The sequence below is a fragment of the Sceloporus undulatus genome, chromosome 11, assembly GCF_019175285.1.
Source record: "Sceloporus undulatus isolate JIND9_A2432 ecotype Alabama chromosome 11, SceUnd_v1.1, whole genome shotgun sequence".
NCBI lineage: Eukaryota > Metazoa > Chordata > Lepidosauria > Squamata > Phrynosomatidae > Sceloporus > Sceloporus undulatus.
The window spans coordinates 7385123-7408209 of record NC_056532.1 but is presented as its reverse complement, the minus strand read 5'-3'; the positions used below and the strand labels follow the sequence as shown (position 1 = coordinate 7408209).

Below are 23087 nucleotides of genomic sequence, written 5' to 3'. Positions count from 1 at the left end.
CAAATGGTGGGCTACTGTGTGAACAGTACATTGGAGTAGGCAAACCTTTGATTTAGTGCAGTGTGTTAGCTTTTCTGATGTTCTTCCCCATTGCATGGGGAAGCCCAGATTTAATTTAGCAAGGTCAGTTCCCTGATCTGAGTGGTTGCAAAAACACTATAACTGCCTGCAAGCCTCATGGCAGGCAGGCTATGGGAAATGCAATTGCAGTTGCTGTGAGATGTGCTTTTAAATAAATGGGAGGACCACTCTGCTTCGCAGTCCGCTTCCCACAAAGACCCAAAACCAAAACCGATGGGGTGAAGAGGGGGAAGAGTCAACTCAGACCATAAAGCAGCAGCTGGTGAGGAACGGCTTATGTGCTTACAGACAGGAGAATAGCATCCTTTTCCCAGAAGAAGAGAGGAGTTTGGATTCCACACCCGGTGAGTATACATTTCGACCAAAGGGCTGTTTCTAAAGTTGCTACTATGCACCTGCCACTTACCTGGACCTCCTCCGCTAAGGCTTTGACAGCAACACGCCACATCCGCCAGAGAGTTCTACCAGGAAAGCGAGAAAGCTCTGCTCTCAATAAGGGGCAAGGAAAAAACAACAACAACAATTGGCATCCAGAGTCCAGAGCACACAGACCTCCAAAAAAAGACCCATAAGCCTGTTACAGACTGCCAAAATAAGGCTGCTTCGGGTCTCTTTGGAGGCATGCTGTTTAAATGATGCATGCATCCTAAGAATCCGGAAGCTGCACCAAAGCTGCCCTCCAGTGCTTAGGAATGGAGTGTGGCTTTGGCGCGACCTCCAGACTCTTAGGACCCATGCGTTGTTTAAATAGCATACCTCCAAAGAGACCCAAAGCAGCTTTATTTTGGCAGTCTGGAACAGGCCATAGTTTCCCGGTCTAGCTCTGGCCCGCCTTGTGAGGTCTTACTTCTCTGTCTGAACAGGTCTTCAGGGTACGGCAACCCCAAATCCCAACCCGCGACACTGCCATGTTTAAAACCAGGGTCCCACCCCGTGTGGGAAAAGCAACCTGCCACCAAGGGTCAGGTCTCAACAGAGCGCAGACACGCTTTGGGCTAAGAGAATCCAGAAGGGTACAAGCCGAGTCCCCCCACCATCATCTCCTCACTCCAAACAGCACCTTGAATTAAGAGGAGTGGAGGAGAAACGCTGTTTTAAAACAAGGCACCGCGAGACCACCGAAAGAGTCGGGTTGCGCGCCAGGTTTGGCAAAACCCCCGCAACGTTTTAAATAAAGTCTGAGCGGAGCGGGGCAGTGACGCTAGAAAAGGCCCCCGCCCACCCCAGATGCACGCGCTCCCCCACGTCCAGCCTCTGATCCGCTTTAGATCGGCTCGGGCTTAAGCTTGTCCAGAAGAAAGTCATTGACAAACGCTTCCACGATGTCGGGCGTGATCTCCTCCACGTCCATGACGTACTTGGCCCGGGCGGACATGTCCAGGATGGTGAGGAGCGGGGCGGCTTCGGGGAGGTTGGTGTAATCCCGCAAGGAGTCGGTCATGTCGTCCTACAGATATGCCAGAGGAAAGGAGAAACAGAGCCAATAGAAAACCTGGTTAGGCTGAGGATAAGGGGCAGGAAAAGCAAAGGAAGATGCAAACGTACCTCGGTTCGGAAAGCAAAGGACACACGGGACCATGATAGCCATGAGGAAGGCAGCTTAGTCTCTAACTAGACACCCTCGGTTGTGGTTTTAGCAGAGAAAAGGGGGCTTTGGGGACTACAGCTCCCAGGCAAGCATGGCCAAGAGAGAAGTAGTCTGAGGAAGACTGTTTCCTCATGTTCTGGTCTTCGTTAGACACCTATTACAGTTTTCTGTCCTCCTTATGAAAACCATCTCCAAAGTCTCTCCAAAATGGAGTGGAACCTCTTTATTCAGAGGCAGTATACTACGAAATACTGAAGGGGAAAGCTGTCACCTCTATGCACCTCTGCGCAGCCAGACAGGGCTTTTCATCCAACTGTAAGCTCCTTTCAGGCAGGGGCCTAGATTTTATGTGGCAAGAACAACAGGCCCTGCATTGAAAGACGTATTATTGTCAGCCCAAGGCAGGCCTTGCAATCTAGCAGAGATTTCGGTGGGAAGAGAGGAAGATACGCTGCCTTTTGTCCCAGCCAGGCACAACCCTGCCTCCTGGCCCTGCCTGTCCATCAAGTGACAATGAAAACCAGGGCGAGGGGCTGCAGATGAAGGCCCCCCCTCTTTGGCCTGCTTAAAAAGGGTGAAATCCAGGCCAGGGGTTAAGCTTTCTCCCACTTTTGGGGGAGGTGGGGGAGGCCAGAACCAAAAGGCCGATAGAATCTGTCCCCACTCCTCTTGTGCATCAGCCTTCCTCTTGGAGAGGCTATCTGAGAGCAAGAGGTTTGAATGTGGGACTCCAGGACTCTGGAGAAGAGGGTTCAAATTCCCACTCGGCCGTGGAAACCTAAGGGGTGACTTTGGAGAAGTTACACTCTCTTAGCTTCAGGGGAAGGTATCCGCTGTGGTTTGGTTCCAGGATCCCCCATGGATAACAAAAGTAAATGTCATGGTACAGTAAGATGGTGTCCCTTGTACAAAATGACGAAATCAAGCTTTCTGGAATGTATATCCGTGGATAAAAAAACCCCATGGATATGGAGGGCTGACTGCAATTCTATGGTCCAGCTTCCCCTCTTTTTGGCACCCAAATGGCTGCCGAAACGCCCACCCCAACGCCAGGGCAGACCTTTGTGGCAGCACTGCTTCTCCTGAGCTACAAAATGGCGGCCATCCATCCTCAAACGCACAACTAAGGCTGGACTGGGCCATGGAAGCTGAGCTGTGGTATGGGGGGTGCCCTGAAGCGCCAATCGCCCATTACTGTTCCTCGATTGGCTAGCGCCAATCCGACAGCACATCGGGAGGCGGAGGAGAGGAGATGTCCAATGGCACGCCAGGATGCGGGTGCAAATCCAGACAAGCTTTCCGGACGAAGGACGGAACGCCATTGTTGCCAAGCCGGTCGATAGTGGCGCCGCCCCTCCGTGTCCTCTGCTATTCATTTCACCCTCCTCCATTTTGGAGTTAAATGGGTGGCGAGGAACAAAAAGAAAACACAATAGGCATATTGCTTTTTCTCCGACAAAGGAACCTCCCAGCCCCTCAACCCCGCAGGGTCGGCGTGTCGCCTCCCAAGAGGCGGCTCCAGGAGCCAAAGGCAGCTCAGCGAGGGCGTCTCCCGCTGACCCCGGTTATGGGTGGCCCACAAAGGTGGAGCGCCGCGAGGTTTGCTTTTCACGCCATTCACCTATTTGCTTCTCCGCCGTGTATTAATGTTAAAGGAGGCATGCGCTGAAAAAACATGCACGGAAAAGCCGGCCTGAAACCGCAGTGCCTGTAAATCAACGCCGGGGCGGCACCCATCGGCACCCCTTCCCCTGGCATGGGGGGGCGCCCCAGAGCCGCAGCAGAGGTGATGAATGGGTCATTCAAGGGTCTGTCGGCCGAGCAGCCAAGCAGATGGCGCTGGGAATGAATGAAGGGCAGTGTTGTTTTGTTCCTGTTTTTGTATCGGCGGCCACCACTGAGAGGCATGGGAGAAAGAGAAGAGCGGGAGCTGGAAATGAAGGCTGAGAAGGGGGGAAAGTTTCCCCACAGCTATGGGAGAAGGGGGGGCTGGGGGACCTTTGTTTTAAAGCTTGCTTTCCCTACAAGGGGCATATTCAGAAGTCCCAGAGGTGGAGGAGAAGGTGGGTGGCAATGGACATGGAGGGCTGGACCAGAGAGAAGAGGCACAAAGGGGTTTCCAGAAGCCAGGAGCCGCACATCTGCACTGTATTATTTACTCTATTTTGGGTCTTTCAGGCTGGGAACAAGGCTCCTGGACCCACAGGTCCAGCCAAATTTTGGGTTGGATGGATACATCCGTGTAAAGGTATTTTGTGGTGGAACTCATTATGAAAGCTCAAGGGAAACTGTCATCATTAACCATAACTAGATTTGCACAATAGGCCAAGCCAGATGTTTCTGGAGAGCCCACTTCAACAGCTGGCCCCTGCCACTGAGGTGTGATATTCAAAGGTATACTGCTACGGGACATGGAAGCTTGTTCCAGGTTGTTGGGGGCACATAAGAATGGCAAAGCTGCTAGATGTGCTCAAAAGATCACCTAGTCCGAACGCCAACGACTTGGACGGATGTTCTTCAGTAGGACTGGCATTCAAAGATGGACCGCCCTGGTACATGGAGGTCTCACACCCTTTCCTGCTACCAGGACTGAGTTAGCAAAAGTGCATCTGAGTGTATGCAAAGTGCCATAATTTTCCACCACCACCACCAAATAAAATCCCAGTTCCTAAGGTGATGCAGGCCACGAGAATCACCTGCCTGTATTCTGAATGTAATAAGTTACAGGGATCGCCCCAACCTTCCCTCGCCTCACTTTCCCCGTACCTCTCCGGCCACGAAAAACAGCAGAGGCGCCTCTTCGTCTTTGGCTTTGTATTTGGCAATGATTTTCTCTGCGATGGGCTGGATGAGCTGCTTGGCTGCCTCGGATTCCCCGTCATCATCAGAATCTGCGGGGCAGAGAAAGAATAGGGAAGATGACGTCTGGCCTGGAGTAAACAAGGGACATATTGGAAGGTGCACTGAACCAAAAAGGCCTGTTTAGATCAGGGGTGGACAACTGCAAAGGGGAGCAAAACCAATGCATTTGCAGTATTTGGGCTTTCGGGAGGAGTCATTGTTCGACAGTCTGTAACTCTGGGGTGCTTTAGGAGCCACATTCTGGTGCCCCAAAGCCACATGTGGTCCATAGATCACACTTTGCACACCCCGGTTTAGCCGTTCCTTTCTCTTTTACTCCTGCCTTTCCAATCGGCTTCTTTTCCATCCAGGAGGAAGCTATATTCTCTAGTCAAGATGTCAGCCAAACCTAGTCGACCGGAGAAATTCCAGAGGAAACCTTTCCCCGTCGACAACCGCACCAAATATCCAAAAGCATCTTCCCAGCCCCACGTCTAGACGGCCTCCTTTTTTGCCCTCCTGCAGAATTGTGGCCTACATTTATCCACGGCTGCTTCAAAAACCTTTCTACCCCGCCGTTCAGGAAAGAGCTCAAGCAGCTTAAAACATCACCTTGAAACCAATCAGGTAAGAAAACTGGATGCTCCGAGAAGCACCGAAAGAGAGGCGAGGAGAGCAAATCCGTTTGATCAAAATTCTGGGGCGTGTCAAATAAATAATGGTGCCGGGGATAGCAATTACTGTTCTTCTCAATGCACCACATTTGTGCCCACTGGCTAGAAATGTTTTGTTCTTCCTTGGAAACTCCCCAGGAAACCAGCAGATAATGGCTTGGGCATCGGCACCGATCCAGGGACCGCCGCTTTGAGTATCACGGCTCTAAGTGGCCCAATGGGAACTGAGTGTGCAAAGCAGAGGCAGAACTGTGCATCTCCGAAAAGGGCCCAATGGGAACTGAGTGTGCAAAGCGGAGACAGAACTGTGCGTCTCCGAAAAGGGCACCGCTTGGCGACCGGCACCTTCACGACGCAACATTAGGTCACAGGCTGCAGGATAAAGACCACAAAAGGGACTTGGGGATGCATGCAAATGTCTGGAGTTACAAGTAGGCTTTCTTGGCAGTGGCACCCAGGATATGGCGATTCTTCCCAACTCAAGCGTTGCACCTGGCAAAGACTGTATTAAAATTGTTGCAGGCCTTTTAACGGCCGAGCGCTACCTCTTCCGTATCGGAGTTTGTCATACTGCTTAACCAAGCGGGTGTTTTAATGTTTACTGCTGGGTTTTGTCATGCGCACTCCTCCTTTTGGCTGCATTATGGCCTTTATTGCTGCCTTTATTCGTATTTATAATAAACCTTTTGAAACGTCAAGTATGGTACTGACATTTTCATAGTATATTTGGTCTATTACAAAGGCTTCGGGCTACATGCAACAAACTCTGCGACTGACGGATTCTATTGTATTTTTGATTTCCCTTTATTATTATTATTATTATTAAGAACGAGAGAAAGAAATGAAACAAAGCTCTCAATGCCATTTCCCAAAGACCCAACAAAGGGGAGGGACGCGCCACACGTTTAACCACATGCCTAAAAACCAAGTGCTACAAGTTTGGGTTTAAAAAAGAAACATCTATTAGGGTAACATAAAGATAACAGCCAGTTTTCCATTAGCTATGGATTCCCCATACACTCTTTTTTTCCCATAAGGTGGGAATACAATTGGGTTGGCTCCCATATTTGTCTTTTTTAAATGCTCACTATAAGGATTTTTTCCCCCGACTTCAAGAGAAGGTGTAAGGATATAAAGAACAATGTAAAACAAAGAGGCTACTAGCCTGCCTTTCTGTTTTATTACTCGTCTCGGCAAGAGTGACAGAGATAGATGGTATCTCCAAGGGAGGTCGGGTTGCGGAGAGGTTGACATTTGTCCCTCCATGGCAAACACTGGGAGCCAAATGGCGCATGGTGTTGTGTGAGGACATGGGGATGCGAATGACTCTCTAAAACCGAATCCTTGGCAATACTCCCTGGATCATCCTCTCCCCAACCCAGTCAAATCTGCCCAATTTCCGTCTCCTTTGGGGAAGGGGAGACATTACTATGGGACCCCCTCCAGAGCTGTCCATCACTAGCAAAGCAGGGCCCCATCAATCACTCCCCAGGATGCGCAGCCCTCTATTCCTTCCCACTCACCCCCAAGAAGACACAGCGGGGATGGTTCCTGGTCGGGGATGGCAGATCCCCGTGTCATAAATAAGGCTTGAATAGCGAATTAGGGGTTAGGGGAGTTCAAAAGGGCCAGAATTGGTGATGAATGGTTTTAGGGGGGGAAAGCAAGCCGAGAAGTATTTCTCCACGACTGGTGTGTGAACCTCCCTGAGAATTGGTTTGCAAAATGAAGGACTAAGCTTGTGTTTCGAGAGGGACTGCAGAGAAAAATAGAGGTATTTTGGGATGGTACAGGATTCCAGGATGTATTTTTGCATGCTTTCATACACTTGGGGAGACTTGGTGTGGTTTAGAGGCCGCTTAGTGGGGTGCGAGGGCCCCGCTTTGCCCACTCCGGATTTACAAGTGATCAATAAAATCAAATCAGAGTGTATACTCAAACCAAACAGGGAGAGCCGAAGCCGCAAGGCTGGTTTTCCTTTGTCTCGCAGCCCTGTCTACCTCCCAAGGAACGTTAAGACGGTGTACAAATCACAACAAGCGGATTTGCCCGCTGCAAGAAGATCCATGAAAGAGCAGGTTGGCCAAAGGCCGACGGGAAAAGAAAAGGATCTAAACGGTGTGCCTGCGCACGCCTGCTGCGCACGCCAGGAGTCCGAACGAAGGGCTGGGAAGAAATCACCCGTTAAGAGCGAGATCAAACTGAAAGCCAATGAATCCATTACGTGGGGAGGTCCTGCGCACACACCAGAGACACAGCCCCACATCCGATGCCATTAATTCAAACCCACAGCTGTGGGGGGGAGCTCAGAAGTATGCCGGCCGAAAAGCGAGGGGACTGGCCCCACACTCCAGGGGGTTACAAACAACCGCATTCAGACACAGCTGGAGCCCTCCATCAACGGATGCGGAGAGGATGTCCGGGTAGAAAAGCAGCAAACTCAGCACATGGAACTGCCATTGTGAAAAAACTCTGGCAGACACACGACAAGAGCTCATCCTATTAACGGACATCGTCTCCTGGGGCGGGTAGAGAGGCCATTGTTTGGGTACGATGCAGCCTTCTTACTATAGGCAGGAACCAGTTCTCCTTGGGTTTGTTCAGAGACAGAAATGTTGAGGTGTCAGCAGCAGAGCTGCGAAGAAGAGGGACTTCAGGTATATTAGAGACATCGAATTAGAAGGAATCCCAAGGGTCAGCAAGTCCCATTCCTTGCAAATGCAGGAACTCCACATCTCCAGTACACCAAATAGGATACAGCAGTGAAGGCAGATAGGAGAAAGAGGGCTGTTTCCTTACCTACGAAAAGCACCAGGCAAGGGCCTTCGTTCAACTGGACGGCATTGGAGTCGGTTAGCTCCAAGACGGGCTTGGGGTACCAGGGGAACTCTCGGCACTCCATGTCGTTCAGCACCTCCACTCGGCCTTGCCGGGTGATGATGTCCCCCTTGGGGTCCAGGACGATGAGAGTTGGAATACCTGGAGCAGAGGGGAAGGAAAAGAAACAGGAGAGTGAGAGGAGGAAGGCAAGAAAGAGCTGCAGGAGAGTAAGCTTGTGTGAGACGCACACTAATGAGAATACATAATCAGTAGGATAACACCTTGAGAGACTGACATCTGAAGAGTTTGGAAGAGTTCCTTTCTTTGGACTACAACTCCCAGAATTCTCACTGCTAACATGACCACAGAGTAGATCAGAACGCTTATCCCCCGACGCTCAACCATTCACAGTTCTTTTCTCCTTTGCAGCCACCTTGGGATCATTTTTTCGGCTTCTCCCGTCATATTCCTTGCACACTTCCCCGGTTCCCCTCCATTTCCAAAACCCTGACATTTGTCAAGAGAGAGCCAATCTCCTTGCAGCCACCTGTGTTCCCAGCTGTCCCGGAATCGAGTTTCTTCCATGTGTGGCCAAAGGACACACTCTCTCTTTCTCTCTCTCTTCCCTCATCCTCCTTTCCATCTCTATGGAGCCAGCAAAAAGCAAGAAGAGTCGAGGAGGCCCACACTAAAACAGTGCAGAAATATGGCAGGCTTAAACCCCAGCTTCCAGATTCTGGGAGTTGTAGCACCTTGCCTCCTCCTCAATAATGCACAGGGGATGTCTTGAACCTGGGACTATGCTGGCTACTTGCCTTAACAAATGTAATGTAATGAACCCGGGACTTCCCATGCCAAGCAAGTACTCCGTCCACTGAGCTATGGCAAAGGCGAGAGGGTTTAAGGAGGAGAGGCAAAAACCCCTTCTCCCTCATCCTTGTGAATGGATGCATTCAGCCACATCCAAATTAATCTCCTGGAGCCTGTGTATAATTCCTCCGCAACTCTCCCACCCTCTTATCCTTTTAAAGTACACATCTCCGAGGCACAGGGAGAACAAGAGACCTTGTCCTCTCCCTACTTCAGCTATGTTTTGGGAAACAGAAAACACAGGCACAAAAGGAGAGGGGAAAGCCTTTGCAGTCGGTCCAACAACCCAGAGGCATGAAGAAGGAAAATAAGGGGATGTTTTTGAGCAGCAATGTATGTGTGTGTGTGTGTGTGTGTGTGTGTGTGTGTGTGTGTGTGTGTGTGAAAGAGAGAAAGGAACAATAAACCTTTGCCAAGAACTTTGCTAGGGTTTAGGAAGTCTTGCAATGCTGCTCATTGTAAGTGGAGGAGTAGAACACAATGCAATACTTTCTAGGGAAAAAGTGTGCTGCAAAGACACTCCGTGTGTTATTCTTGTTTGTGAGTCTCTTTCACGCAATGACAGCACTCCAATCCAATGTTAGCTGCCACGGCTACATCCAATGGGGCCCTGTAGTTTTGTAAAGTATTAAGAATACTCAGCCAAAGACCTCTAGCTCTCCCCCCCAAACTACACATCCCAGGATTCCATAGGATGTATCCTACGGCAATTGAGAGGGTTGGAGTTATGTGCACAGTGAGGAAGGTCCTAGAAACAGCTGGGAAATGTTACTGTTTGGGGCTACTTCGCCCAGGATCCCCCAGCCAACAACAAGGAAAGAAAATGCACAACATAAAAAGAAAGTGGAAGACGTTGAGATGTGATATTTATGTTGCCCTGAAAATAGTTGGTAAAGGCACAGCTTGGGCAAATGATTGCTTTGGACTCCGGTGCCCCAAATCCCCCATCCAACATACAAAAAGAAAGGTGCAATGTAACCAAAGAAGATCCAATGTTCATAAAACAGTTGGTAAGGACTAAATACTTGAACGGCACCAGATCCTGTCTGATTTTGGAAGGTAAGCAATGTCAACCTTGGATGGGAGACTGCCAACAAATCCCAGGTACTATAGGCTATACAGTTCGCCCTTTCCTTATGTGGGGGATCCGTTCCGGACCCACCCACCCCCGGCATGAAGGAAAAAATGCGGATGCTCAAGCCCCATTCAAATGAATGGGGCTCGTGCCTGCAGCAGCACGGCGGCGATACACAGGGCGCACGCCATGGGAGTGCGTGCCATTGTTTCCTTCTGGCGCGTGCCTCCCTTCCTTCCATCATGGTTTCCAGTGTATGTTGGAAGCCGTGTAAAATGCGGGCACAATGTATTTGTTTAGAGAAAAGAACTGGCAAAAACACCTCTGAATACTCCTTGCCTATGAAAACCCTACAAAATTCATGCGGACCACCATATGTCAAGACTTGAAAGTGCGCACATGCACACACAAGGCCACATGGTGCTAATGTTACAGGAAGAAAAGGAAAACCCTGTTGTTTCTTCTGGGATTTTTGGTCTTACCTTGGATGCCATAGAGCCGGTTAAGACGCGACCGCCTCGCCTCGTCGGCATAAGGGACAGCTAGCCAGGGCATCTCACTGAAATACTGTTTGAAGGAATCTTCTGACCTGGAATGGGGGAAGAGAAAGGTGGCAGGGCTTATTGACTTGACACCTAACCGAACCTGGCCGCAAGCATCCAGACCTATTTTAGAGATTACAAACACAGTTGGTCTGCTCACAAAAGGTGAAAGCTGTCAAATCCATCCCATCCGGGCAAAAATATTTCTCATCCCTGGTTCAGTATCCATTACCTATCTGCACTAACGAAGACAATCTCAAATTTTTGGCCCGCTTCCTTGATTTTCCGGTAGGATTCGACCAGCACCCGGGTAAGGCTTCTGCAGGGTGGGCACTGCGGAAAGAAAGAGGCAGAGAAGATTAGGATTAAGTCTGCGATCTCATACGCAGCTTTACCCGCCTAGTCCCCTACAGCAAGTAGGAATCGCCTGCGAGAATAAACTGGAAGAGAACAAGCTCTTCATTCCTCTGCTTCCGCCAGCAGTGGAACCAGTCATGCATCTACAGTTAGCTGGGTGGCAAGACTAGGAACACTGCGGACTAGGAACGCTGTCACATTTTCCCTGTCGAAACACAACAGGCAAAGCCAATGCGTTGCTACTGGAACTGAATGCATCCTTTCCCGGACAGTTCTACCAGACATAACGTCTCTAGAGATGGAGTAAAAATTGGAATCAGGACAGTTTAGCCGTAGGCTGTACTGAGCTAAAAAATAAAAATCACAATTCAAATCATCCTCTTTAAATTAAAAAGAGCGAAAAACATTGTAGGAGTCAAACATCCCCATTTTTGTCTGCTTCTTATTATTGCTTCCACAGCAGTGTTGGTTGTACTTCTTCAAGGTATGGGGAAGGGGACTATGCACATGCTCTGAGACAGTGTCAACCCATATCCCCCACCCAATGTTGGGGTTCTGCCACTGGCGTCCATGAGACTGGGGCAATACATCCACTCTGGATTTTAGCCTGTACTTTAAAGGAGCTATCCCATGTAGTGCTGGACTGTATCCCCAGAACTAGTTCAGATCTTTGGAAAGCTCTTTCACAATGGCTTGTTATAGACTGCCAAAATAAAGCTGCTTCGGGTCTCTTTGGAGGCATGCTGTTTAAATGATGCATGGGTCCTAAGAGTCCGGAGGTCGCGCCAAAGCCACACTCCATTCCTAAGCACCGGAGTGCAGCTTTGGTGCAGCTTCCAGATTCTTAGGATGCATGCATCATTTAAACAGCATACCTCCAAAGAGACCCAAAGCAGCTTTATTTTGGCAGTCTGTAACAGGTGAACTAAAATCCAGACTCAACTTGCTTCCCCGCTAACTCAGAAGCCAAGAGTTGCCACTGGGTTCAGACCTGGCCAGACATGAAACTATGGGTCTCCTCACTACCCTTCCAAAAAAGAAAGAAGGTTAAGATAAAATGTGTGGCTCACCCAGTGTGCAGAGAAGTAAACCCCCACATGGGAGCCCTCCAGAATGGTGCTATCCTGAGACTGGCCGCTATTCCAGAGCAGGGGTCCGGCGACCACCTCGGTGAACGGCCGGGGACCCCAAGGGAACTCCAGACCTGCAACAGGGAAAGGAGAGAAGCACAGAAGCCATGAAGCATAAAAGGAGCATCACGGGATCCCAAAGGAGTTTCAGACTCTCTCCTAAGCCTTCTGCACTGTCTGAAAACCTTAGGTGTTCATGCAAGCTTTCAGGGGCATCCTTTTTATAGCATCTTGCCCGACAAAGAGACCCAAAGATCTCGGAGGCTTGTGCCCATTTTTACCTGTCACATTTTAAAAAGTAAGCTCAGACGGTGACACGGGGACCCCAGGACCGGACTTACCCTCTGGGTCATCTCGGATTACTAAGAGTCCGTTCCGGCAGACGACTTTCCCGGTGTTGGCATCTATAAATATCAGCGACGGGATATTGGAGACTCTGAACTTGTTCCAAAGTTTCAGCTGGAAGGAAAGGAGAGAGAGGAGGTCATAAGACAACAGCTCAAGGAAAGCACAAAGATCCCAGGAGGTGGAGACATTTTTTCCAGATATCCATTTTGGATACAGGTCTTGGGCCTGTTACAGACTGCCAAAATAAAGCTGCTTTGGGTCTCTTTGGAGGTATGCTGTTTAAATGATGCATGCATCCTAAGAATCCGGAAGCTGCACCAAAAGCTGCACTCCAGTGCTTAGGAATGGAGTGTGGCTTTGGCGCGACCTCCGGACTCTTAGGACCCATGCGTCATTTAAATAGCATAGCTCCAAAGAGACCCCAAGCAGCTTTATTTTGGCAGTCTGGAACAGGCCTTGGACTACCAAAAAGAACAGTCTGTCTTCTCCATCAATACCTTCCAGCATTTCACAGGTGCAACATCTGCACATTGAACTCAGTTTGCAGCAACTGAAATAAACTAAGGATCGGGGTAAAACTGGGAGTAGGCTAGAGATACGGGGACATTTGAAAAAGTGGGATAGCAGAGGATCAACTGGGACTGTCCCTGCCAGATCAGGACACTGGGAAGGTATGCCATTTAAAGCCAAAAACCTTGAAGGAGATGAGGCTGGACAGCCAAGCTTAGAAGCATCCAACTTGTCTTTCAAACCCATTAAATCTCAGCTGCAGGAAATGGAAAGAGAGAAAGGCCCATCAGGGAACGCAGCCCTGCAGCGTTTCCTCAACAGCGGAAGAAAGTAAGCCTAACATATATAATCCCAGAGCCAAAAGTAGGGGTTTTGTTTTTTGAAATGGCGTTCCTGCGGCCTCTGGAGCGCCCCAGGAATGCATTTGCTAAGGCTCCGCTGGAGTGTCCACTTAAAGGTGTCTCAGTCCCTCTGTTTATTTGGCCAGACTTGCAACCTCCAGACCAGGGCAAGGTTGCATCAGTTTTCCTTTGGCTCGAGGACAGCTGAGCGGTTTTCTTCTCCTCCTCGCATTACAGTCGACCGATGTGGCATGAGCTCAGAGGATGACTAGTTGGGAGGGCCATGCGCGGCTGGATCTCAAGAGTCTCCAGAGAGAGAGAGAGCGAGGAGGTCAGCTTTGCCAGAGGGAAAGGGGGAGCGAGAAAGACAGAAGGAAGGGAGGAGGCAAGCCAAGGAGGACAAGATGTTGAGTCAGGAAACTAAAAAACCCAATCCACTCCATCCAGCAAAGGGAATGACGCTCGGATCACGTCAAGCCCAGCACTTAGAGGGATCTGAGGTTTTAACCGCTACATTTTTTAACTGTGTGCTCGGTGTTCGCAAAACCCACTGGGGGAAAGAAAGGAAGGGATTTGCTGCTTAGAAGCTTGTACAGACGATCAAAGACACTTTGAAACTTTCCTGACCTTATTATAACCTAGAAGGACTTCGCTGCGCACTCCAGGAGAAGACAGGACTCACTAGAAAAGATGCTTGGGAAGGGAGAAGGAAAAGCGGAAGACCGCTGTTGGCGCACAGACTCCACCAAGGAAGCCGCAACGGCTGCCTGACTTTGCAAGACCTAAGCAGCTCACAAAGGCCTCATACAGACAGGCCAAAATAAAGCTGCTTCAGCTCACTTTGGAGGTATGCTGTTTCAATAATGCATGCGTTTTAAGAGTCCAAAAGCTGCGCCAAAGCCATGATCCAGTCCTAAGGACTAGAGCACAGCTTTGGTGCGACTCCTGGACTCTTAGTATGCATGCATCATTGAAACAGCATACCTCCAAAGTGACCTGAAGCAGCTTTATTTTGGCCTGTCTGTATGGGGCCAAAGCTGCCATAAGTCAAAACCAACTTGGTGTCAGTTAGCCACTCGATAGTTTGCTTTATCCTCTCCACTGCGGAGTTAATACAGATTACTTTTGCAATTGTAACTTGGTTTGCCGGCAACTAAAGTAAGCTGAGGATAAAGGCAGAAGGTGCGAGAAGAAACTGGGACCTTTTAAAAGTGGTTGAGAAAGTGGAACAACTGGGGTTTCTATTGGGAGAGTCGGAGGCTATGCTCTGCACACTCTTTGCACGCACAAAAAGGCCTTCTTTTCTACTTAGAAGGCATGGGAGCTTGTGACTCTCTTTGACCCTTCGTTCCTCCAGCAAAAACGCCAGCGATAAAACATTTCGGTAAAACGGTTAAGCGATGGCTCATTCCCGGATTGGACAGGACTATTTTGCGACGTCTTTTTTAAACACCGAATTAGTCATCTCGACAAAACGAAATCTAATCTGATATTGCTAAGAAACTCGGAAGAAAAGCTTGGCGAGGTTGATCCACCCGTCCTGGGTTTTTCTTTTCTTTCCGGTTGCTAAGCTACAAGAACCGTTTCAATGGCTTCGCATTCTGCAGCGTCCTCATTCAGCGCATGGTTGTGGTTGGCGCATGGATCCCGATTCCCGAAGATATGTGCACCATTTTAAGGGTAGAGAAAGGCCAGAAATGCTACGTTGCTGGGTTTATTTCTCATTCCCAACTTCATTAAATGTCCCGGTTTCTCTCTCCAGCTCCCACTTTCCCCTTTTGTCCATGGTTTACGTCAAATGCTGCAAAGCACAATCAAAACACAAAAGTAGTTTGCGCTCTGTTAACTCCTCAGTGTGGAGAGGATAAAGTATTGCCTTTCCCAGGGCAAAAGGTGGAAGGATGAGCTTTGGTAAACTCAAGTCTACTTCTTCCAAATGCATCTCAGGGAGTAGACTTAAGTCTAGGAAAGCTCATGCTGCCAACTCCTTTCTTTAAGTCTCAAAGGCGCAACCAGATCTCTCTGCATACCGATTCTACAGGCTAACAGACCCTATATCTTTGGACTCCAGTGATTTTAAAACACAAAAGGGTCAAGGAAAGATGTGGCACCTTGTCGGGAACGCTAGCCGACGACAGGCCGAATGAAATCCCACTGCAGTGTTCGGCCTGCTAGAGATAATACACGTCGCACCAGATAAGATGTGCTGAGTTCCTGAAGGAGCCTCCCGTGTGGAAATTGCAACCAGCTTTAAGTGAGGATGGCTCTGAAGGAGCTCTGAGGCCAAGGAGAGGATCTCCCTTTGCCATCCTTTTGGAAGGAAGTCAAAAGCAAATGGTGGCATTATTTATGGTCTTTTCGCGATGGGCTTTTCTAGAACTGAGCCCCGCGCCCACCCAAGTCTGGTTGCATGGGCAAGATTATTGCCATCCATGAAACCAATGGGTCACCCCACTGGGATTTCACAAGGAATAGGCGCTGGTGGGTGCTTTTACAAATGGAGTCAGTGTTGGCTTGGAGATATGTTCAAATCCCCTTTAGCCGTGAAACTCGTAGGTGAAGGCAAAACTCATTCTTCCTAAGTTCCCTCCAGCCATGGCTGGTCGTGAAACTTGCTCCATTCCTCCCTAACTGACCTCGCAGGGCTGTTGTTGTGAGGATATGTGTGTGTGTGAGAAAGAGAGATGAGACAGCCACATAGGCAGCCTTGAACTCTCTGCAAGAACATCAGGGCAGAGGCAAAGCAAACAGACCAACACACTAGATTAAAACTGAAAATCCCGAGACGATTTGTACCCAAAGATGAACCAAGATGGAGGGGAGGGAGGTTTCCCACGACGAGAAGGAAAATATGTTTCTTTCAAACTGAAATCAATGGCCTTTTTTCCTTTCAGAGACTCCCTGCTGCTCTGGGACGAAAGCCCAGCTGTACACAGACCTCTCTGCCTTTGAAAAGAGAGGACCCCGCAACCCCTTCGCCAGCCAGGAAAGGCACTTCTGTTCCGTTAATTGTCTTTGTCACAACAGTTGCAAGCAGGTCCCTCTAACCAGGCGTTCCTGTCCCAGTGCCAACTGGGAGAGACGCCAACCCACAAAAGCACGGAGTAGAGAAGGGGGCAGAGTGTCCAGGAACCTCCAAGGCGGGTGCGTCTACACCGTACATAACGCAGTTTGACACCACTTTGACTGGCAGGGCTCCATCCGACAGAATCCTGGGATTTTACTTTGGCGAGGCACCAAGCCTCTTGTAAATCTTATCACAACTACAAGACACGGGTCCATCTGAGGGGAGGAAAGAATAGAACCATCGAACCATGGTTCCCTCCACCCCTTAACTGCAGGGAAAAGGCGCATTAACAGCAAGCGCACTAAAGGAGAAAGTGTACGTCGAGAGGAAAACATGTCTCCCAGCTTTCCAGAGATCACAGCCGACAGCCACATGGCAGGAGTAAACAACAAAAAATACAAAACAGACCTCTCCCCCCCCTCCCACAATATATATGAACTCAGGCACTCAGCGCCCTTCCATCTCCATGCGCCTTGGCTCTATGTTTTCCCCTTCTTGTGTGATTTGTTTGGATACTCCAAGAGAGAGTGGGGCCAGCGCCAGGAAAAATCCGTCGTGTTTGTCATAACAAGCCCAAGGTAAACAGAGAAGGCATTAGCCAATTAAACAGGAATGCGGTGCCCAAGACGGGTGGCAGAGGCAGTGCCAAACACAGAGGCTCCCCAGCAGGTGGTGGGCTGGGTACAAGAGGCCAGGTCAAGGCCTACAAAGAGGGACACCCCCGTTCCTTAGCAATACCCAGCTCCCTGCCACCCTTGGCTACCCCTCTCTTCGCCTTCGGCCCCCCGAGGACATCACTGCACAACTTGGGCGTCCTCCCAGAAAAGGCCGGCGGATGGACAGACGGGGGCATTTTCGGCACTCGCTCCGGATCAGCGATGTTAACGAATGGAAAAAGCACCGCAGATCGTTCTGCCAAGCTCTGGGCAAACCAAGAGGTTCTTCCAATGCTCCCAAATCTTCTGCATAGCAAGAATGCATGGACGCACACATGGTTCGAGGCCTCAAGCACTGCAACTACCTTTCCTTTGGGGTCGCAGCCTCACGCTGGCACACTGAAGGCGCCCATGGTTATGACCAAACTGGGTATCTTGCCATAATTCTTGAGATTCTACAGTAGGAAATAAAGGGCATGAAAAAGTGCCCGGAAGGACTGGACCCAAAGATCCATTTCGTCCACCGGTTATTCTCCAAGAGCAGCCCAGCAGAGGTCTCTTTGGAAGCGAACACTCATCTCCAAAGATAATACAAGGAATAGGAAATAGCCGTTTCCCCTTGTAAATGTAAGGAAGGAGCAAAAGCCATGGCTCCCAATGAAGAAGTACATAGCGCACATGCATCTAGGTCTAAGGGATGGATGTATTGGGGGGGGAACCACAGCCACTCAGATTCACCTCAGCCTGCAATGAACATGCCCAAAGATGAACCAACTGGGGGGGATTTTGAAATGCAACGCAGCACAGAAAGGAGAGGCGAGTGTCGAAAACGACAACTCCCTCCCCAGTCCCCACATCCATCCTCTTCCAAAAGATAATTGAGACAGGGCATGTTGGATTCAAGGAGGCTTTTGCCAGACTCGACAATCTGATTTTGCCGTAAAGCAGGGAGGCAGGATGGAGCCAAGCGCACTATTGAATACTTCCAGACACCGTCTGGCGTGCTGGATCTGAGCCCAATCCTTCGCTCCCGATCCAAAGCCCCCCTCCCCAGCGTTTGTTAGAAGAGCTCCATGTTTAAAAGGAGAGGAGCAGTTAGCACCTCTTGCCTAAAGAGCCTCGTGAAAAGGCAGTGCGTATAAATAGACTATATATTTATATATGAAGGGGTTCCCTCCACGCTTATAAGAGAAAGCCTCTCTCAGCGCCAACTTAAGTTCTGCACTACGCTGGTTTTTGGCTCTCCCTTCTTCGCATCGCAACCTGCGCAAGGCGGGTGTTGCAAGGGAAAAGCAACACTTCTGGGGGGTGATATGAACATGGAGAAGCTCCAAAGCGAAGGCAAGGGTTGGGGCATAGTTTTAGTTAATGAAAAAGGAAGGCAGAAAGCGCTTTATGGTTGTTGTCTCAGACAGGGATTCTTCTCTAATCCTCTCCCCATCTGGTCTTATCTGGAAGGTGTGATCCGTTGCCGACAAACCCTCCCAAAGATATTTACCCCTCTCTGACTCATCTGCGTCTGCGCGGCAGAATTAATGCAGTTTGATACTACTTTGACGTTTGGCCCTTAGGGTTCTCGGTCCGCCGACCTACGTAGTTGCCGACTGTTTCTTCCTCCATCCCCGTCCAATCCTGCTTTCGCTGGAAGAAAAATCCTATCCTGTATCTGGCGGTGAGAGAGAAAGAAAGACTTCAGTTCAAAGTAGGGCAACTTCATTCATCCTCAATGGGAGCAGTTCCTCCGTGCCTCCCTCCATCTCTCCTTTGAAGCTCCAAAGAGGCAAAGAGACCTCAAAAAAAGATAACCTATTCAGCCGTTTCCAAGCTCACCTGCCAGCAAGAGAAAGGGACCAACCGCCGGGAACAAAACACGGCCACACAAAAGGACGAATTGACTGACCGGCAACACCCACAGCTTGTGCTCAAGGGATCGAGAAGCTATGCGCAAACACATGCGCCCAAGGCGATACAAATTCTGCACCCACAAAGGCGATTTCCCTTCAATCCCCAAGTTTCTGACATTGCAGTGACTTCAGTTGAGCCTTTGGAAATATAGCTTAGGTGTTACGAAAAAGGACGGAGGGAATGAAATGTCTTTTGTAAGCTGCCTTGGGTCCCCCTCCAGAAGAAAGGCGGCATATAAAAGATTAAACAGTTGAAGGCATACAACAAGAACTGGTCAGGGTTCTAGGTATGAACAATTCTCAGTGCCTTCAAGTAGTCTGGAACTGGTCTTGAGATACCTAGAACTCTTATTGATGGTTGATGTTGCGTGGAGTTATTCTAATGTTAGAAACATCGGATCCTGACTGATCTTGGAAGGTAAGCAAGGCCAGCCCTGGTTAGTCCCTGGATGGGAGACCACCAATGTAGCTGTAGGCCTCATTTCAGAGGAAGGAACTGACAAATCCACCTCCAAGCATCCCTTGCCTAAGAAAACACCACCAAATTCACGAAGTTGGCATAACTCAATGGGTTATGAAGGCACATATAGAGACATACAGGCCTGTTACAGACTGCCAAAATAAAGCTGCTTCGGTCTCTTTGGAGGTATGCTGTTTAAATGACACATGGGTCCTAAGAATCCGGAAGCTGCACCAAAGCTGCACTCCAATGCTTAGGAATGGAGTGTGGCTTTGGTGCGACCTCCAGACTCTTAGGACCCATGCGTCATTTAAACAGCATACCTCCAAAGAGACCCCAAGCAGCTTTATTTTGGCAGTCTGTAACAGGCCATAGAGACTGGGACTGTCCAGCCTTGCAAGGGTGTTATAAGTAGCAATAAATGAGAAGACCCCGAGTAAAGAGTGATACCGCATCACGCATTGTTTTAAAGGAAGAGGAAGCATCGACTGCAGAACGTTTGGCGAGTGATGGTTCCCCAGAGTTCGGACGCTTATATATAAGGCAGGCGGCCAATCCGGAGGCCGCGCTGGCAGGCAGCCACCCAATCCGGAGGCTGCGCTGGGAGCCAGCCAATCCAAAGTGTCAGGCTGACCTGGAAAAGGTGGAAAAATTCCACCCTTCTTAGGCCTCTCTCCGCGCGACGATGGAGCCAAGAGGGCCTGGGTCTGGTCCAAGGGATGCCAACAACATGACAACGTGAAAGCGGAGAACCTACAAAAGGGGGAAATGGCAGGAGGGGATGAAGAAGAAGCTGGAATTAGTATTTTTTAAGTATTCCATGTTTGCTGAGAAGAACGTGTTGCGCGACACAGTAGTTGTTGGCTACGGAGAGCCTTGGGTTGGCAGGACGGGCAAGAAACAAGGTTTTACCCAAGGCTCACCCAGCAAACACCACACATCCATCTGGCCTCCCTTCTAAAGAAAGGAAGGCAGAGTCTTCCAGAGCCAAAATGGAATTTGGCAGCAAAAGAGAGAAAGAGAGATGTATACGTTCGGACCAAGAGCTGCCCTCTTTTTCCTCTTGCCTCCAAGCAAGTGGCATTCTGGCACAGGCTGCCACTGCATCGGGAAGCTCCACAGAGCGGGTGCAACAGGAAGATGCTAGTAACCAATTAAGAACAAACCTATTAATCATAACTCATTAAAGGGTATGTTAACTGCAAGTTAAACGTCGTGCTGTTTTTTATGAATGTATGTGGTCAAAAACAGCTTTGTCGGGTTTTGTCTCTTCCCTGGACTGTCACCTGGCAACTTTTTCAGCAGGATGAGGAATATCGTCATGCCAGCAAGTTGTATCCAAGAGATGGTAGGTTAGTAGGTAGATAGGGATGGATAGACAGACAGACAGATAGGTAGGAAGAGATGACAGGCAGATAGATAGATAGATAGATAGATATATAGATAGATAGACAGATGAAGAGATGGCAGATAGATAGATAGATAGATAGATAGATAGATAGATAGACAGATGAAGAGATGGCAGATAGATAGATAGATAGATAGATAGATAGATAGACAGATGAAGAGATGGCAGATAGATAGATAGATAGATAGATAGGAAGAAACAACAGGCAGATAGATAGATAGATAGATAGATAGATAGATAGATAGATAGATAGATAGATAGATAGATATGACAGGCAGATAGATATGACAGGCAGATAGATAGATAGGCAGATAGGCAGATAGATAGATAGATAGATAGATAGATAGATAGATAGATAGATAGATATAGGAAGACACAACACATATAGACACGAAGACAGATTTGTAACTTGGGCCATGCCTTTTTAGACTGTCAACTTGAGGACAGAGATTGCCTTGACTTCCTTTTTTAAAACAGCTTTTAGAAGATTAAACACTAAACCACTGCCTGGCCCCCCTTGCTTGCAATGTGAAGTGATACAGTCCCAACATACTCTGCCATCTTTATTCTGCCACATGAATGTAAGCATGCATGTTCAACCGCCACCCACCCCCAGGCCCTAAGACACACAACTGAGGTGTGTACAAAATGGCCGCAGCTATCCAAGCCCCAAGCGAGAGGCGTTTCCAACGTGCGTCGGATGCCCTCTTTGGCTCTCTCGCCCCCCAAAGCCAGCCCCCATCCACTCGGAGAGGGTTTCCAGTACACTCCACAGACACAGGCATGACATGCTCGGGCTGAAAGGTTTGGGTTTAATTTGCTCTAATTATTTGCATTCTTGGCAGAGACTCCCGGCCAGGCAGCAACAAAGCAAGATGTCTGTTCAGAAAGAAAGAAAGAAAGAAAGAAAGAAAGAGGAAAGAATTCCTGTTGCAGAAAAGAGCCACCCGGGCAATAAGCAAGGCCAAAGGATCTCATGTAAATGCTTAGCATGGCCTCCCAACCGTATAGCACTTAACTCAAGTCCCATTCCCAAAACTATGTGCCACAGCTAGGAGAGAAATGCTTCTGTGTCCCAAGACATCCATCCATAGGAGATGCATTTATTTGAAGGGCGACGCTAAAAGATTGACGCAGGAAAGCGGCTGCCTGCCGTCTTTCTCTATGAGCCCCTCTTCTCTGCCGCAATTATTCTTCAGGTTGAAATCGTCATCATCTTAATAGATGCATTTCTACTTTTCCTCCAGTGTATGGCTATCTTGCACTGCTTTGCCTGCCACAGCTCAGCGCAATGGGATCTGTAGTGTGGTGAGCTATTTAGCCTTTCTCTGTCAAGAGCCAAAGTCACCCAGAAAACCTCATGGTTCTGTGTGGACTCAAACCTGGATTTCCCAAACCTGGGTCCAAAAGTCTAACCGCTATACTACACCTGGCTGGCATCGAGTGGCATTAGCAGACCAATGCACAAAGGCGGCAGAGGAGGATGCCCATTCAGGATGCTGGAGGGATGCTGCAGTGTTTAGAGGATGCCTCGGTCCTTCTCTTTCTTGCCGCTGTTGCGTGCCTTCAAATCAACTCCAGCTTCAGGGTTTTCTAGGCAAGGTTTGCCACAGCCTGTGAATATGTGACTTGCCCAAGTTCATCCCATCTGTTTCCGTGGAGGTTCAAACCCTGGTCTCCCACAGTCTTAGTTAGTCCGGCACTCAAACCACTAACCCTTGCTGTCTCTCCTCTCTTCCTTTGGGAAGGTGGGGGATATGAAGACTAAAAGGGCCCTTTTTGCCACACGCACACACAGCTCCAGACGAAAGCATTTTCACAATCCATGCTCCAAATTTCACAGCAAAAAGGAAAAGCAAAAAGAAAATCTGCTCAGCCAAGCTGTTCCCACAACGGGAGGCATGCTAACCGACATGTTCCTGGGCTGGATGCGCCTCAGGGCCAAGGTGCGCCAGAGGAGTCCCGCTCCCACCCCGACTTCCCATACAATCCCATGCCCCATAAAACCGATTCAGGTTTCCGCCTGGCTCGTAAAAAAAGGCTGCTCCTGGTCGGGAACATGAAGGGAAGCCCCTCGGGGAACGGCTTCACGCTCTCTTCCCACCTTGGCAGCCGCCCAGATGGGAAAAGCGGTCTTGCAAAACCGGCCTCGTCCCATGAAGTCCCAACGCCGCCGCATCTTCTTTGGGAGGCGGGGAGGCACATTTTAACATCACGTATGGCATCTGTTCGCCAACAAAGCACCCACCACACCCAGCGCCAGCCAGGATGCCAGAGGGAAAGCTGGAGAGGGCTGCTGTGCTTTTAATAACTTCAGCAAGAACTGATTCTCATGAGAAGCAACACCGGTTGAAATGCCCTCTTCCATGCGCTGTGTTGCCTTCGAGTTGTTTCCAACGTACAGCGAAGCAATCG

At 49.3% G+C, this 23087-nt stretch overlaps 2 protein-coding genes across 2 annotated transcripts in view; one reads left to right on the top strand and one right to left on the bottom strand.

Annotated features, from left to right (window-relative positions):
- Positions 1–23087, top strand: part of SHPK (sedoheptulokinase) — a 938822-nt gene that overhangs the window by 594154 nt on the left and 321581 nt on the right. The window lies entirely within an intron of this gene.
- NXN (nucleoredoxin) overlaps positions 825–23087 on the bottom strand; it is a 37823-nt gene continuing 15560 nt past the window's right edge. Inside the window, exons 2-8 of the mRNA XM_042442373.1 lie at positions 12320–12437; positions 11919–12052; positions 10724–10824; positions 10432–10538; positions 7984–8163; positions 4436–4560; positions 825–1528 (exon numbers count right to left, since the gene is read on the bottom strand). Coding sequence (XP_042298307.1) covers positions 1346–1528; positions 4436–4560; positions 7984–8163; positions 10432–10538; positions 10724–10824; positions 11919–12052; positions 12320–12437 — 948 coding nt within the window. The 3' untranslated portion in view covers positions 825–1345. The remainder of the gene's footprint in view (positions 1529–4435; positions 4561–7983; positions 8164–10431; positions 10539–10723; positions 10825–11918; positions 12053–12319; positions 12438–23087) is intronic.